The sequence below is a fragment of the Artibeus jamaicensis genome, unplaced genomic scaffold (assembly GCF_021234435.1).
Source record: "Artibeus jamaicensis isolate MK-2021 breed Jamaican fruit bat unplaced genomic scaffold, CSHL_Jam_final contig_797, whole genome shotgun sequence".
In the NCBI taxonomy this organism is placed as follows: domain Eukaryota; kingdom Metazoa; phylum Chordata; class Mammalia; order Chiroptera; family Phyllostomidae; genus Artibeus; species Artibeus jamaicensis.
This window is the reverse complement of record NW_026521977.1, coordinates 12,981,565-12,999,505: the sequence shown is the minus strand read 5'-3', so window position 1 is coordinate 12,999,505 and position 17,941 is coordinate 12,981,565. Positions and strand designations below refer to the sequence as shown.

The 17,941-nt window shown below is 34.9% G+C and overlaps 1 protein-coding gene across 3 annotated transcripts in view; it reads right to left on the bottom strand.

Annotated features, from left to right (window-relative positions):
- The window catches only part of LUZP2 (leucine zipper protein 2), a 375,070-nt gene that overhangs the window by 155,383 nt on the left and 201,746 nt on the right, over window positions 1-17,941 (bottom strand). For all 3 annotated transcript variants that reach the window (XM_053672934.1, XM_037132978.2, XM_053672935.1), the window contains exon 5: window positions 5,617-5,679. In XM_053672934.1, coding sequence (XP_053528909.1) covers window positions 5,617-5,679 — 63 coding nt within the window. The remainder of the gene's footprint in view (window positions 1-5,616; window positions 5,680-17,941) is intronic.

Sequence of the window (17,941 nt, the reverse complement as noted above, 5' to 3'; positions counted from 1 at the left end):
CCTGTGCTCAATCCATTGAGCTACACCAGCCAGGGATGCAGCATGTTTCTTAACTACTGAAAACCCATCAGTGATGACCTGTCATGTACTAAACCTAGTTACCATGGACTCTAACTTTTTTAAAAAGTGTTGTTAATACATAAAATACAAATATTTGGAAAATGTTTTTATAATGTGAACATTTTTAGTGCTAATCCCATCTTTCTAAGGGAAAAGGAAAGCAAACAAATTAGCAATAAAACAGATATATCCCCCATATTCCTGATGTTTCATCATAACACTCGCATAGACATGACTTAGGCTTGCTAATCAGACGTAAACCTGCAGTATGAAGATACAGAAACTGGTGATCTAAGATGTTATGCATTGTCTTCTGCACAAGGACCAGGGCTGTGGGAAAACAGATGGGATTATCAAGCTGGCTCACAGCTTCCTGTTCTTGGCAGAGGTAGCTCTGTCTCAAGACAACCAACTCTGGGTATTTTTACAAGTTGCCCCTACGAGCTGTTTATTCAGCTCTCCTAACAATTTTGTGAAATTCCTATATGGTTTAATAAATCCTTTTCTGCTTATCAGAGGAATTTTTCCACAACTGAGACCAGTAATTGATACACTACTGCTAAAACCCATATTCTATTCTTCATATGCCTGGATATGTTCCAGTGACCATTAGAACTACATGGAAATCCACAGACCAGGCAGTGATTTGACCTATGGAAAGCCTTTTCTCCCAGCCACAACAATAGCAATAAAACAAAACTTAAAAAAGAAAAACAAAACTGAATAAGCCATGTGAAAACTAGATGAGCAAAGGAACTGAGAGACAAGAAAGGAAAACTGAGCCATGAAATAGAGAGAAAGCATGTCACTGAGAGAGACCAACTTTGACAAATTACTGATTTCTATCATTGGGCAGCGTGGGGCCCACTGGTTCCTGACTTTATTATCATTACTATTATTTAGTATGTTTCCCTATTCTACCCTTAACTTAAACTCTCTTGAATGAGTCTCAGGAAAAGAATTAATTATGAAAATCTATACTAAAGCAGAACACCATAAAAGAGAAAGGAAGAGAGAACTACTGTCCCAACTTCCTTCCTTCCTTTTTTCCTTTCTTTTTCTTTTTCTTCCTTCCTTCCATTCTTCTACCTTTTTCTACCTCTTCCCTCTCTTTGATCTCTATGCACTCACTAATTCACAGTATTAGTAGTAGTAGTAATTACTAGCATTAGTAATTACTAATTAATTGGTTTACTAGGGATTAGTATTAGTACTAATACTAGTGCTAATCAACACTAAAATTAGCACTAATATTAATACTAAGTACTAGTACTGTGTTAGTATTAGCATTAATTATTATCATTAGTAATTACAGCATTAGTATTTTAAAATTAATCTAAATCATGTGTAATCAACTACATATTCTTTTCTAAAATCCTAAACATTATCACACACATTGCACTGAGTTTAAAACTAATCAAAATACTTGACCCAATATCTAACCTGTCTAATATTTCATTACCTATATGTTATCATACTTATCACTTAATGTTTTTTAATATCAAGGATCATATAGACAAACTTATTTTACCATGGGGGAGAATTTAAAAAATTAAAGAAAATTGAAAATAACAATTGAAAGAAGGTGTTTTGGAAGTTCAAAGTCAAAGAGAATTCTAAGCTTTGGAGTCTCTGAGATTGACTATACCACATAATGATACAATTAGTGCACAAGGTCTGTCCAGAAAGTATCCAGCTGTGTAATAAGAAAAATGAGATATTTATGAAAAGGATACAAAATATAAGAAACATTGTACATAGGATGATGACACCTCAGTCCCCTCAAAGCAGGCACCTTGGGATCTCACACAGTTCTAATCATCATCAGCTACGTGGTTGTATTTTCCTGAATCTCCTCAAGGATCTGAAATCTCTTCCCTTTCAAAGGTGATTTTAGTTTTGGGAAAAGTCAGAAGTCACAGGGGACCATATCTGGGCTGTAGGGGGCTGAGTCACCTGGGTGATTTGATGTCTCACCAAAAAAGTCTGCATGAGAATTCATACATGAGAGGTTGTATTGTCACAATGAAGCTGCCAATTTCCAGTGGCCTAAAGCTGCAGCTTTCTAAATCATCCAAATAGTTTCTGTGGAGGAATGTGCAAGCTTAGTGCAAAACGTGGTGCAGATTTATTGCTCTGCTTGCTCACTCATTTTGAATGTGATGGCCACACAGTGTACATGCTCCCTCAATGGCATCTGCCTTCCCCACTGACTGTACAGTGAAGTTGTGAGTTCACACACATGCATTGCAGTCCACTTTCCTTGGCTGCCAGATTACACCAATATTGCCCAAACCATACATTATATTAGCCATGGTTGGAATTTTTCTGGAGAGACATCCTACATAAAGGAGTCAAGGAAAACAACTGATTTTCTGGTTTATTTCTTTGTTTTACTTTATGGTGCAAAATATTATGTATATTGTAACTGTATAATATCTGAATACAAAATACAAAATAAGCAACTGAATGTGCAAGGATAGATTACATGAGACATCAGAACTAGAGACAGATTAGGAAGCTGCTAAAGAACTGGTGATATATCTGCAATAAATAAATTTTTGCATCGGGAGAAAACTCGTAGTCTATAAATTTTTGCACAAAACTACCGAGTGTATGGAAAAAATGTGACTGAAAAATGCCACCCACAATGTAACTTTGTAACCATAACATTAACAGAATAATAGTACTACTACTAAAAATACCACCACAATTTAATATTTTGTGACATTTATTCCAAGAATCATAGTCAATTCTTTGCAGCCTTACACTTAGGATTTAGTGTTTTATTTTTCCTTTGGGGTATAGATCTTAAAGGGGATTGACTTTTAATAAAATACATTATCATCGACATTAAAATCTGATACATATTTTTACTAGTCTTTTTTTTAAGGTAGGAAACATCTTAATGGTTTTCTATACTCACATCTCAGCCAGATATTTTGGTGCAGTGAAAAACATTTTTTAAAACTGTTTAAAGTCACTAAATGCCCACTACAAGCACTGAAGCACAATATATGGTCCATATATTTTCTTGTGTTGTTGTATTGCGAAAATTTCTTTAAAATATGACCAGGCTTTCTCCTGGTTGCTTCAAATCTTAACATGCAGGGGAAAAGCACACAGAAATGAACACAGTTTTTAAAAAACTTATTGATATTACTTCACCATTTGTTAATAACATATTGTAGACACAGGTTCGAGGTGATGCTCATGTGTAGAGATAAATGAAATAAAAAAGCTTGCAACGCTCTCACTAACTCACCATGTACACTCTTTCCACCCCCAGTTTCTATTTTCTTCGTAAGTTAAAAATGATTTCTTTACCTCTTTCCTCTTCACTTTCCTCTCTATGTTTTCCAGTGTTCTTTTCCAGGTAAGATTTCAGGTTCTGAAAGGTTGTACTTCACAATATTTGAGTGTTTCAGGTATATTTGTCTGGATGGAAAAATCAAAATGCTTTCCACCCCACAGAGCATTTGATTGAGAAAAAAAGTGTAAATATTTTTCCTCTTCCAAGGGACATTTTAAAGTTAAAAACTAAATCCTATGTGCGAATATGAAAGTATCTTTTAATAGTTACTTTCACAGAATGGAGAAATGATGATTATGTATAATGTTTCAAAAGTCCTTTTCTACAGGGACTTCCCCAATAACCTCACTTGGAAGTATTCTTCATACCTGTATCATTACCCTCGCTTTTTGTATTTTGTTTAATCAGTTCACCCATTTGATTTACTCATTCCTGGACTACACTGTTCTAGGCAGTGTCTATATGGTTTTACTGGACATTTACTTCACTCAATCTCTACATAGTAATCATTTGTCAAAATAATAAATCTAAAAATTCAAAGCATTAATACAAATGAATCAAATTAAAAGCTGATAATATATGTTCACCATTCAATTGATGATATATGCTCACCATTAGGTTTTTCTTTTTTTTTTTTAAGGAAACTTTCTGGTTATCAATGTTCATCTTGCCAATTTTCAATGCTATGAATGAAAGCAGTAGTAAATCTAATTACAAAACTTACATTTAGCAGATATTACTTCTGCAGAATTGTATTTCTCTTAGAATTATTCTGGCCTACATACTTAAAAGTTAATATTATGTTATACAATATTACACAAAAATAAAATACTTTGTCCATCCTCATATGTGTTGGTTATGAATAAATTATAGTGTGACTTTGAAAGTACTTCCTCCTTAGTTAAATACTAGATTTTTAAAAATCACCCAAGATTAAAAGTTAGCTGGTGAGACATGTAGAGATTTAGATTAACCCATAATCCTCTCATTAGCATACCACCCAGTACCTGTTTTGTGAGAATATATGTGTGTATGTGCAAATGGACTTTCTTTCCTATTTTAACACTGTCTTTGACATTGTTTTAAAAGTTTTTCCTGTCCTAAATGATCTGTGGAAATTGTATGACTAAAGCAACCTAGACTTTTCACTGAGCTTTCACTGAATCTAAGTGAACAAGAAATCATCCAGTACACCAAGTATTCCGGTAACTCTGATGTGACATTTTTCGCTCTGAGCAGGAAATCCACAAAGTGTAGGTTTTAGGGGAAACTTTACCAATCCTACTCCATCACTCTTTCTTGAGAAGACTGAGAAGAACAATCATTAGAACGACATTAAAATGAAATCATCAGAAAACCACTTAAAATTGTCTAGTGTCCTTTCACCCTTATGGTCTTTGCACATCTGAAGAATCACTTGAATATCACTGTCAGAGTGCCAGTGCTGGCCATTGACACCAAGGCATTTGTCAAGTCTATTGTTCAACCTGGACACCAGGTGGAAATCATTTAGGAATAATGTATCTAAATGACTCAAAAAATAAATAAAAGAAAGCAAGGAAGAAGAGATGGAAGAAAAGAAAGGGAAACTCATAAAAGCTAACGTGATTGATTTGGAAAAAAATTAATCATAATTAGTGGGATTGATCAAGGAAGATGTATCTGTAATTGGTCATAGTTTATTAGTCCTAAGTAACAAATTGCATTTAAGGAAAAAGTAAGTGAAGAGGTGGAAATAAAAACACGACGAAGGCATTTTTTAAAAAATTAAGTATCAGTTGTACAGCAAAATAGAACAAGAATCAAAAAGAAGAAAAGTGTGTAATATTATATAGGTTCTTACATTTTAAAGGCTATAATGAAAGTTGTTACAGTTTATTTTATTCAAACCTTACATTATTCTAGAATTCTTACATAAACTTTTCATTCCAGATTGGTTCTTATTAGCATGAAGTCAATTTCTGGCTAGCCTTTCTTCTTCAGTGTCTGCGATGTTAATTGGTAGACAAATTTATGAAATTAAAATACATTTTTAACATTTCCAAAACAAAATATAATCAGAAGGGAAAGTGAACTAGAGATATAAGAACTGATAACATTATCAAATAAATGTAGAAGTAGGGATTAGCACATAGCTAAAGACCAAACCTGCAAGTGATCATTACTCCAAAGCTTTTGGCAAATCAATGTGTTTATGTATATTCTTTGATTTATATAAAATTTGCACAAAATATATGCCTTACCTCATTCTGAAGATCTCGGATCATTTTGCTCTTTCTTTCCACTTCAGTCTTTAAAAAATTAATCTGGAAATGAATAGAAAATCATCTATACACATTCCTTATTTATTTTCATGGCTTTATAAATTTATTTTAAAATTATGGGGCTCTAATATAATCATATTTTATCAACATTGAAAAGGAAAATAGATTAAATTTTCATTAACTGAACTTGTATTTCTCAATTCATACATATATCTGCTGAGTATATACAAATAATCTTTTTCTCATATAATAAAATACTTTAAAAAAATTCAGAATCCAAGCCCACTATGAATGTTATCCTCTTATCTGTTTAAATATCAAAATTTAAAAAATGTGACTCTAACTGTATTTTTTTAAATTAGAATCTAGGGTTGGGCTTAGGAAAATATTAAATATTCATAAAACACTCTCCAGGTCATTTTGACCTATGGCCAAGTTTGAAAGTAGTTACATAGTGATATTCATGAATTCAAAAGTACAGAATGTTATCAATACTGCACCAAAGAAATCATGATATCTCCTATTGAATGCGATAAGGTTGGAAACTGTAAATTTAGACCAGTAATTCAAACTCTAGTTGCATAAGCATAGCACATTATCTACTTGAATACTTTGAAAAAAAAGTCACTAAAGCATACTAGCTACGATTTGAAACTTTATTGTCACTGAGGTTGACTGTAAGAAAACTAATTGTATGACAGTGGATGAAACATTTAATTTCTCCAATTTTCTACTTTTGGCAGTCACATTTAAAAAAGTAAAAGGATATAGGAGAAATTAACTTCACTAATATATTTTATTTAATGCAATATATTCAAATTTTCATTTTGACATGTAATAGACTATTAATGCATTTTTTGCCTCATACCTTCCAAATCCACTGCGTCTTACACTTACAGCACATCTCAGTTTGCACTAGCCATTTTTAATGCTCAGTAGACTCGTGCATCTATTGCTTATGCGTCTAACAACATAGTCTTTTAAAAATTCCTAGAATTCTACAGAAGAGATTGGCAATGTAAATCTTGTCTAGAGATAAATCGAATCAGTAGAAATCAGATAAAGAGTAAAGTTAATTTTCACCATATGGACAGAATTTAAGTTAGTTCAGAAATATTTCAAACACAAAGAAGAGGACAAGAATTAATATATGACCAATAAAATATTTCTGGGCCCAATCCTAATGATAAACACACAAAAATGTTTTGTCCGGTTTTATTCAAACCTTGTAAAGAAAACATTATACATACTCTTAAAGCCCTACCTAATTTCTCTTCTGTCTCCCCAAAGGTAGTGATTGCCCTGAAGTTCATGTGTATTTATCTCGTGCGTGTTTTCCTGCATTTTACTTATTGTGTATAGCATAAAGCTTGACAACACGGGTTAATACCCCCTCTTTCTGGTTGTACAGGTGTTCATTGCTGTTGTTGGTGGGAATCAAGTTCTTCCACAGGATCTCGAGGAGAGCCTTCCAAAGACCCATGCGTGGGAGACTGTTGTGCGGCAAGGTTTATTCAAGTGGAAATCAAAGCTGCCCCCTGCATTTCCAATAACCCATCTCTTTCGTCCCACCCTGAAAAGAGTGCAGTCATGTCCTCATCAAGGCCAAAACAAAAGCCAGTATCCAGAGTTTCTGTTGCATTTTAAAGCTTAGTCTTTCAGAACCCATGCGGCCACATTTTTCTAGGCAAGACAGCTCACAAATAAATAGAGCAAGTATGAGTCACAATCAAGAGAGAAAGAGAGAGAATGAGCTTCTTTGTTGCCCTGGGATTATATTAACTTGGGTTTGGTTTGGACCAAATGCTTTTTCAAAATAACTAATAAATTTTCCATGCTTTCTCTGACTTTCGATGGCTCCACCACCTAGGTAACCCATGGTTCCCCCAGTCTAGCCTGACAGCCCTCTGTGGTCAAGTGCCTCTCCCTGAACCATCTGGATTTCCACTGTGTGTGTTTGTCTCTCCCTACCCCCCTTTCTCTCCCATAATCTTGTACCAAAGAGGGGAAGAGAGAATTGTTAATCCCAGCAGACCAATACTATGGCCCCCTAAGGTATAGAGCTGTAGCTTCTTGACAAAGCAAACAGGCTCATATCCCCCAGTTTGTCAAGGTCATTATCCCCTGTGCTTCCTTTTCTTATTAATAATTAGTTAATCAGCTATGGTAACAGTACCATTCCCTCCAATGGCAATGGAGATCAAAACCAAACAATTTTTGATGGTCAAACTACATATAAAACAAAAGCAGAAGCCCGAGAACTACTGTGTCTATTGTTTGACATAATAATATTCAAGATATGTTTAAACTATGAAGATATTGACAGAAACCTCAAAACAGGAGTCACATTTATTGCCCCTTTGGGTGATACAGTTTTATTTGGTTGATGAAACAAAGGTATCACTGAAAGAACTTGATGTCATTCAAAATTAGATATGTATGCAGAGCAATAGTGTGTGCCCTAGTAAACAGCTTTTACAATCATTTCTACTGTCTCGTGCAGGTCTTAGATTATTGAAAGTGACTGGACTGGCCCTTGTTGGTTTTATTATAATTTGTAAGAAATTCTCAGCAATAACCATCAGGAAACTTTGAATTAAAAAGTTTATAAATTCTAAGTCTTGAAAATTATGTGGCACACCTGGAGTCATACAGTGTGTGGGGGACAAAGGGGTAGCAAAGGGGAAAGGGGGCAAAAAGAAGTTGGGACTGAGGTTTTGGCATTCTTGAGGTTGGGTTAAAGGGCTCACTCTTTATTGGTGTATCTAAATCATGATGGAAACTTAAATTGTAGGAAGATAAAAACGAGTGTCCCCAACAGGCAGTTGTTGATCAGTTATGGAGATCGACCAGAATCTCTAAAACAAAGTATGGGGAAGAGGGAGAAAAGGGGGAGAGATAGCCCCCCAGGCTTCTGTGGCTGGCGGTGTGTTTCGTGAGATAGTCATCTTTGAGAAATGTCTCTTCACAGTGGACACCTCTGCAGTCAAAGCTTAAGTCATTTGCTTGAGTTACTGCTGGAAGTGGAGTTCTTGCAGTGTCACCAGGAAAAGAATTTCCCCAAATCCATATGTGAGAATGGGGTTCCCTGGTAAACTTCATTGATGATATAAAATCAAGGGGGTTCCCTCCTGACTTCCCAATGTCCCATCCCCATCCATCTCACCATGCAAAACCAGGGCTAGAAATAAAATCAATGTCCAAAGATCCTGGGCTATATTAAACTTCAGTCTAGTCTAACATTCAGCTAGCTTAGCACATATTTCTAACTGCAGTCCACTGCTGCACTGAAGTATTCAGGCTTCCTCCTGGAGCCTGCCAGTGGGGTCAGCACAGCCATGGGCCATGCAGCTGCTAGAACCAAATGACCATGGAGAAAACGAGCTCATGCACCATGAGAGCGTGGGTCATTGGGTGAAAAAGACAGAGGTTCTTTGCCCCCTAGGCATTATCTTAGCGTGGGCTTGAATAAAACCAGAAGTTTTTTTCAATTTGGCCAATGAGATTCCCAAGTTTTGCAGGCTTTTGATAAGTCTACCCCCAGGTTGAAGTGAGAGGCCTCTTTTTTAAGTCCCTCCTTCTGAGCCTCCGACAATCCAGCAATCCAATATTATAGGTAGGGAGAAGAAAGCAATTTCCTTCCTTGGCAGAGAAGTACCATAAGCCCCTGGAATGTGAAGCTGTAGCTTCCAGGCTAAGCAAGCAGGCACATGCTCCTCATTTTGTTAAGCTCAATGTGTAGTTCCCTTTGATTCTTTTTCTTTTTTTCTTTTTAAAATATATTTTACTGATTATGTTATTACAATTTTCCCATTTCCAATCCCCGTTTATTCCCCTCTATACTGTGCATCCCCTCTCACCCTCATTCCCCACCTTTAGTTCATATCCATGTGTAATATACATGTTCTTTGGCTTCTACATTTCCTATTCTATTCTTAACCTCTCCTGTCTATTTTCTACCTACCATTTATGCTACTTATTCTCTGTATCTTTATCCCCCAACCCCCTCTGACTTTCCTGCTGATAACCCTCATGTGATCTCCATTTCTGTGATTCTGTTCCTGTTGTAGTTTGCTGTTTGCTTTTGTTTTTATTTTTGTTTTAGGTTCAGATGTTAATAACTGTGAGTTTGCTGTCATTTTACTGTTCATATTTTTTTATCTTCTTTTTCTTAGAAAAGTCCCCTTAACATTTCATATAATGAGGGCCTGGTGATGGTGAACTCCTTTACCTTGACTTTATCTGGGAAGCACTTTATCTGCCTTTCCATTCTAAATGATAGTTTTGCTGGATAGAGTAATCTTAGATGCAGGTCCTTGCCTTTCATGACTTTGAATACTTTTTTCCAGCCCCTTCTTGCCTGTAAGATTTCTTTTGAGAAATCAGCTGACAGTCTTATGGGAACTCCTTTATAGGTAACTGTCTTTTTTTCTCTTGCTGCTTTTAAGATTCTCTCCTTATTTTTAATTTTGGGTAATGTAATTATGATGTGCCTTGGTGTGTGCTTCTTTGGGTCCAACTTCTTTGGGACTCTCTGAGCTTCCTGGACTTCCTGGAAGTCTATTTCCTTTGCTAGATTGGTGAAGTTTTTCTTCATTATTTGTTCAAGTAAGTTTTCAATTTGTTTCTTTTTTCCTCTTCTCCTTCTGGCACCCCTATAATTTGGATGTTAGAACATTTAAAGATGTCCCGGAGGTTCCTAAGTCTCTCCTCATTTTTTGAATTCTTATTTCTTCATTCTCTTCTGGTCGAATGTTTCTTTCTTCCTTCTGGTTCACACCATTGATTAGAGTCCCAGTTTCCTTCCTATCACTGTTGGTTCCCTGTACATTTTCCTTTATTTCAGTTAGCTTTGCCTTCATTTGTCATCTAATTCATGACCAAATTCAACCAATTCTGTGAGCATCCTGATCACCAGTGCTTTGAACTGTGCATCTGGTAGGTTGGCTATCTCTTTGTCGCTTAGTTGTATTTTTTTCTGAAGCTTTGATCTGTTCTTTTATTTGGGCCATTTTTTAATTTTTTTAAACTTAATTTATTTATCTTTAGAGGGGAAGGAAAGGAGAGAGGGAGAGAAATATCAATGTATGGTTGCCTCTCATGTGTCCCCTGCTGGGAACTGGTCTGCAACCCAGGCATGTGTCCTGACTGGGAATCAAACCGTGATACTCTGGTTCACAGGTCCGAGCTCAGTCCACTGAACTACACAAGCCAGGGTCTGGGCCATTTTTTTGTCTTGAGGAGCCTGTTGTGTAGTGAGGGGTGGAGCCTTAGATATTCATAAGGACAGAACAACTTACATGGCAGCATTATGATGCTATATGTGGAGAAGGGGTCCAAGAGGGAACAATGGTACTTGTTCTGCTCTCTGCCAGATTTCAGTCACTTCCCCCACTATCCACAAGCAAATTGGGCCCTTCTGGTGCTGGTTCCTGGGTGGGTGGGCTTGTGTATATTCTAGGACCCTGTGGGTCTCTCCAACAAATTCTCCTGTGAGGCTGGGAGTTTCTCCTGCTGCCGCCTCAACCCCACAGGTGTTTTCAATCACAGGTTTGAGGCTCTATTTCCCTGTTTTGGAGCCCTGGGTTGTGTGGTCTCTTGCTCCCCAGTTGTTTCTCCCGGCTTATCTGCACACAAACATGGGACCGCCCAGTCCTCCAGCCACCACCTTGCCCAACCTGGTGCTCCAGCAGCAGCCTTGCTGTGAGTCCTCTCCACCTGGCTTCCTGTTTCCACCCCTCCTATCAATATGAATGAATGTTTCTTTAACTCCTTGGTTGTTGCACTTCCATACAGTTTGATTTTCTGTCAGTTCTGGTTGTTTTTGTTTTTAAATTTGTTGTTGTCCTTCTCTTTGGTTGTGCAAAAAAGCAGAGTGTCTACCTACACCTCCATCTTGGCCTGATCCTTTGTCTTATTAATAATTATCTGAATACCAATGGTAACACTTGCAATACAAAAAAGAAAAACTAACAGTCAAGGTTTACACTACATCTACCCAACCACTTTGTGAACACTGAAAATTTTTTATATGTTACCAATATGTCTTCGCTTTAGTCATGAACTATTCAAAGCCATTGTGCTTATGTTAAAATCTTGCTTTTCCACTGATACCATTATTTTCCCCAAATCCTCACACTTTGATACTATTCATTACGTTATCCATAATTAACAACTTACTTTGGTTAAACTTACAATAAAATATACTGGAATGTCAACAGTATAACTGTTTAAATGTTAAAATGAGGTGTAAAAGAACTTGAGAATATTCAAATATTCAGGACCTAGAATATATTCAGAATATTTAAAAGCACTAGCGTTTTGAAACCATTCCTATGGAGTTGCATCAGGTTTTAACATCCTTGGAAACATAAGCATTCCTAGCAGGTAGTAATAAATTACTTTTTAGAGACAAAAATGCCATTTCTTATTTACTTGAAAAGAATGAAAGAACATATTAATACTTTATTCTTAATGAGAGGCAAAGTTTGCAGCTAATTATTCCTTTAGACTAATTATGCCTCACTTAGGGTAAGTTCAGCCATGAAAATTAACGAGAGTAGTGAAATGCCTCCAGTGAGCATTAATATCTTCAATTACTCCGGTTATACCTGAGAGCTCATTCTTCCTTGCTATTAAGTATTTCACAAGGTACACAGACATGAAAGATATGCCACTTTCTTATTTGCTTGTGTATAAAAACAAATGTTCACATGTTCATAAAAACATTTTCAACAGAATTAAATCAAGACAGTTTTATTTCTTTTTCAACTTAATTTTTCAAAAGATTATCTTCTTTTCCATTTTGTGATTAAAAGTACTATTAGCATTAAGTTTCAGACATTTTACTTTGAAGGTGCCAAATGTTGTGATATTTGCAACATCTTTGGCATAGAATATGCAATTTTTATTTTTATGGAAAAAGTCATGAGTAATGAGATATGTAATGAAGATGTGTAATGAAGGACAACACATCTTTTACCTGCTCAAAATCTAAAATTGCACAACAATATTTACAGAGTCAATCCAAATATTTTTACTTTGACAGTGAGCAGTTACAATTTTCTTAATCTCCCTTTCTTACACAACCTTCAACTATACCAACTTTAGTTTCCTTGGCAGACAAAAATAATTATTTAATTGTTTGCAACGGTAAATATTTATATTAATTTAAGCATTTAGTTAACCTAAAATCTTCAAATAGGAAGAAAAAGCATAAACTGAGTCTTTATCAAAATTTGGATGTGTCATAACTCTCAGTAACATTAAACATGTCTTCTCCTAGACTCCAGCAAATAAACATTAAAATATATTATAAATATATGCATGTAATTTTATATTATATAGTTATATTCATTATACATAATAGTTATATAAATATGTACTTATATATGTACATAAAAGCTTATATAATATTTATGTGAAATATTTTATATAACTATATAAAGTAGTTTTAATAAATGTATGTTTTTCTCATATTTGTTAAGGTTTCTGTCACCTCTTTCTGGATTCTGACTTAGAAAACAGTCATTCAATTCAAAACATAGAACAAATGCTCCCACAGATATAAGCATATTTATTATACCTGCAAATGTTTGCATTTATTGTTCATGATGACATATTTTGCTAATATACTCTTGAATATGTTTATATAGGATTTTTGCAACTGTATTCACTAGTGCAAAATATCTATTAATTTATGCATATTGTCATTCATTGATTTGAAAACATAAATGTGCATGCTCACAAAGTAAGATGAAAATTTTAGCTCTTTATTAATTTTCTAGAAAATTATTTGCCAGGAGATTTGCCTAGAAATTAACTGATAGTTAATATTAGGTAGAAGTTGACATTAAAATCTTCTGGCCCTGGAATTTTGGGGAAAGGATATTTTTTAGCCAAATAAAATTCCACCCATACTAAGCTATTCAAGTAATAAATTTCTTCTCACAGACATTTTGGCATTTTATATTTATTTATCTAGAAGTTGCATATAAATTTTACAATTTATAAGTGAATATTGCTTATTTATAATGCTTTTATTTTTTAATCTCTATTGTGAATATGGCTATTTGCTCTTTTTTATTTCATGTATTAAAATTTGAGTTTGTCTTTTTATACTTATGTAGTCTCTCCAACAGTATATTTATTATAACCTCAAAAAATAAAATTTATTTTTTTGTTTTTTATTTTAGTAAATTTTACTAGTCTTTACAATTCTTTCTTTTCTTTTATACTGAGTTATAAAAATTAGTATTAAAATATTTTTAATGTTTCTTTTCCACTTTCCTTATGCTTTATGTAAATTTTTATCAGTACTACTACTTATTACCTTATTCAAGGAACTTATACAGTTTAGTGTGTTCTTTATTTTAGCTATGGGTATTATGTATAATTAATATTTCCAGCTAGCTCCTTTTTATGGCTTCATTTTCTTTCTGTGTATTGTTAATATCCCTTATCTTCTTGGGTGTATTTAAGATATTTAGTTTAAATTTTTAGTTCCTCTATTTCAATAATTCTGCTTTAATGTACACATATAGTCCAATGCACTTTTTTTCTTTTTAGTGTCACTATATCTCATAGTTCAGATACCATGTCATTTTAGCTTCTTAGTTTATTTACTCTTTTGGTTATGAGCTACTCTGGGTGGCAATGTGTACAAGAAAGAGCCACCAAAAAAAAAAACAATGAAGCTGTCCTGGTGAGAGAAGGAAAGATCCAGGGCAGAGAACCTTAGAGCCCCAGAATCCTGCTGACAGTGGAAGTGTTAAGTAAGGAACGCACAATTGTAACACAGGCAACTGCTTGTGTCTGCAGGGCTGAGGGATGCGCTAGTGTTACAGTGCTGACAGAGAGACCTGAGTCGATGCTACTGACTTCCAGGGCGAAGGAGAAGGAGGTGATTCTCCAAAAGAAGATTAGAGAAAAGTAGAAGAGCAGAACACACAGATGTTCTTCACCTGCCTTCTCCTGCCTCCCACAGCTATGCTCTGCACCAGCCAACAGCAACCAGACCTCCTCAGCACACTTGCACTCATTCCTGTGAAACACCTCTATCTTCCCAGAAAATACACATGATTTTATTTTATTTTCTACTTTTGGACTGGTTTCTGTCCATTCTCTTGATCCATAGTTCCCCCTAACGTTTATAGTTTCTCTAGGGTTGATTTTAAAGGAAGGCATTAAGAATGTCTTCAGTTTGTGACCTGGAGAATAATTCAACAATTTTGCATTTCATAACTGCTCCTGATGATCCTTTTTTTAAAAAGGAGAAAAGAAGATGGTTTAGTCTAAGATTTCTAGTTCTTACTGAGACTAATAAATATTTATTAAATGAATATATAAGCAATAAGCTCTTGATAAAATCAAGGGGAAAAAACCTGGTGGCTTTCCATATATTTTGAATATAAAAATATAGGAAGTCAAGGACACCATTAAAAAAATAGATTAGAGTAGAAATTATAAGAGCATATAACACATAAGAAGGGTGCTTGTGGCTTACTTAATCTTTTTTTCAGGAGAAAAGATAAACAGATAAAAACATGAATTTACTTATATGTGTGCATATGCATTGAATATGATTGAAATACATTTCTATAATATGCTGTTCTAGTGGGTATGGAAGACAGGTAGAGAGAAGAAAAATTCTAGGGATATTTTCAGCTCTTACTCATAAAAAAAGAGTTCTCCCAGGTATTATTTAGAAAATAAACTTTTTGTTTTTCAGAACTGAATATGTAATATATTCAGAAAGTTTTCTAGAGGGGTGACTCCAAAGTGAATCTGTTTAATATTTTGTTTTGGTTTTTGTTTTCTGAATACATTTGGTAAGCTATCAACATGTAAAATATTTGTAGAGCATTGCCAATGATGATTGGTTTCTTGTTTATTTATCATCAGTTGTTGTGTGTGTGTTATGAAGATAGACTACTGTCAAAAACCTCAGTTTTAACAGCAGACTTATGAAAGTGTGTCTGTTTTTCTTTCCTTCCCCTAGTGAAATACATAAGGGGCAATTATATTGCAGGTGATATAGTGATAGCAGGTATACATGTTATTGTAATAGCATATATGAGGGTCCCACACCTGAGACCACTAAACCTATGGAAGTTTGGAAGACATCTCAAGACATGAGTTCTCTGCTCTGTGAAGTGTTTCAGAAATTCATTAAGTTGTCCAATATTACGTGAAAGTGAACATTTATCTGTGTAAGAAAGGGAGACCAGTCTATTTCCTATTTTTGATCTTTAATTCCCTGGGGTATAAATAAAAGTCTAGAGTGTTCTTCTCATAGATGATGTAAAGTTTTTATCAGCCTCTGTCCCAGAATGTCACAAGTAGACAATTCTCTTATGGGGAATACAACCACAGAAGAGGCTCCCACTGGAGAAAGAAACCTCCTAACTTTAAAGCTATCTGAAATTTACTCTCTTCTGTTCTTCCTTTTCCATTTTCTTGTCTCCTTTTATAAATTCTGTCAAAGACCAAAGACCAAGATAGTAACTTCTCATTTACATATTAGGCCAGCTCCAGTAGAACTTCCCTTGAAGTGATTTGGAAATTTTGTCCCTACGGTGAATTGTCACAATAATAATCCTTAGACTCTCTGACTTTGTCACCAGATGGTGTCAAGGGTGTAAGCATTTGTTAACTTTCAGAGAGGAGTGAGGTGTTCCTCTGGCATTGCTTCCCATTACCTAGTTATACAGAGATTTTCATTTCTAATTGAAGGTTTATGCTTCATCTGACAATTTTCATTTTTCTATGTTTATTTAATAAAAGATACAATGAGTAAGAAGGGAATTCTGTCCTGAAATATATTCTGATTCTCTCTCTCCCATTTCTATCTCTGTCTCTATCTTTCCATGTACACATACTCACACATAAATGCAGTCATATATGTACGCATATATCTTTATATCCCTATATAAACCACACACATATATATATACATATATATAGTTTAGATAAGTATATAAAAACGAAGTTGACATCAATAGCAACTAAAACAAAGAAAGGTAAGTCTGCAGTTAACAAAGTGCTATCCAATGGTAAAGTGTCATCTGAATCATCTAGTAGTTATTAGTGAAAATGAAGTAATATTGACTCTTGGTAACTAATAGGTAAAGTGTCTGATACTCATAAAGAAATTGTTTCTAACTTTCTGGGAACTCCAGGTCCAATCTCAAACAATTTAAAGTCAGCTTCTCAGAACAGGTACTGGCAACTCGCATAACAAAATTATTTTGAACATAAATATAAGCAGAGATGAGGAAGGATCTTTCTAAGTTATAAACACAATGAGATATACATTATTTTAATCTTCCTTTTTTTCAGGTACTTATTCTTCTCTCATCTCTGATCATCTTACTGTGATATTAATAGATAGTAAAGAATTTCAATGGGTATAAAGAAGAAATAATACTAGTAATGCTTATGATGGTAATAACTTATTGTGATACTGTGATTTGTAATAAGAAATCTACATATTTTGTTTGTCCATAGTTCTTGGTTCACAGCTCCTAATACCCTTGGAATTTCCTAAATGCTTTTGGATGGCACCTTAGGATGGGGGTCTGTTTACAGTTAGTTCAGCCTGCAGTCTCTCTCCCATCCACAGGTCAGGGGAAAGGGGCTAAAGTTGGAGGATTGGAGCTTTAGAACCTTTTCCCTGACCTCTGGGGATGGGAGAGAGACTAATTAACTGAGGGTAGCCAATAGCTTAATCAGTCGTTCCTAAGTAATAAAGCCTCTGTATACATGCAAAGGACAGGGCTCAGAAAGCTTCCGAAGTGAGCACATGGAGCCTGTGGAGTGGCACACTAGAAGAGTGTAGAAGCTCCACGTCCTTTCCTTACTCCTTCTTCTTTGCATCTCTTCTATCTGCTGTTCCGGAGTTATATTGTTTTATAATAAACCAGTGAGTTAATATGTAAAATGCTTGAGTTCTCGAGCCTCTCTAGGAAATTAATCAAAGGAAGATTTTATTAGAACTTCCAATCTGTAACAGGTAGGTTAGATGCACAGGCAAGGGCCTGAACCCCAAAGTAGAGAACAGTCTTGTAAGATTTCGATACAATTTTGAAGTTGCTTATGATTGGGTATACACTCTGTTCAACCCTTTGCATGCATCAGATCATATAATAACCAAATAAACTTATATGAGTAGCACTGACACACTTTTTACAATAAAAGAGCCTGAGAGATAAAATTAATTTCTTATATTTACTCAGCTAAGAAGTGGTGCAGATGAAATAAAAAGAAGAATATTATGTATTTAATGCTTACTATCTCCTACATG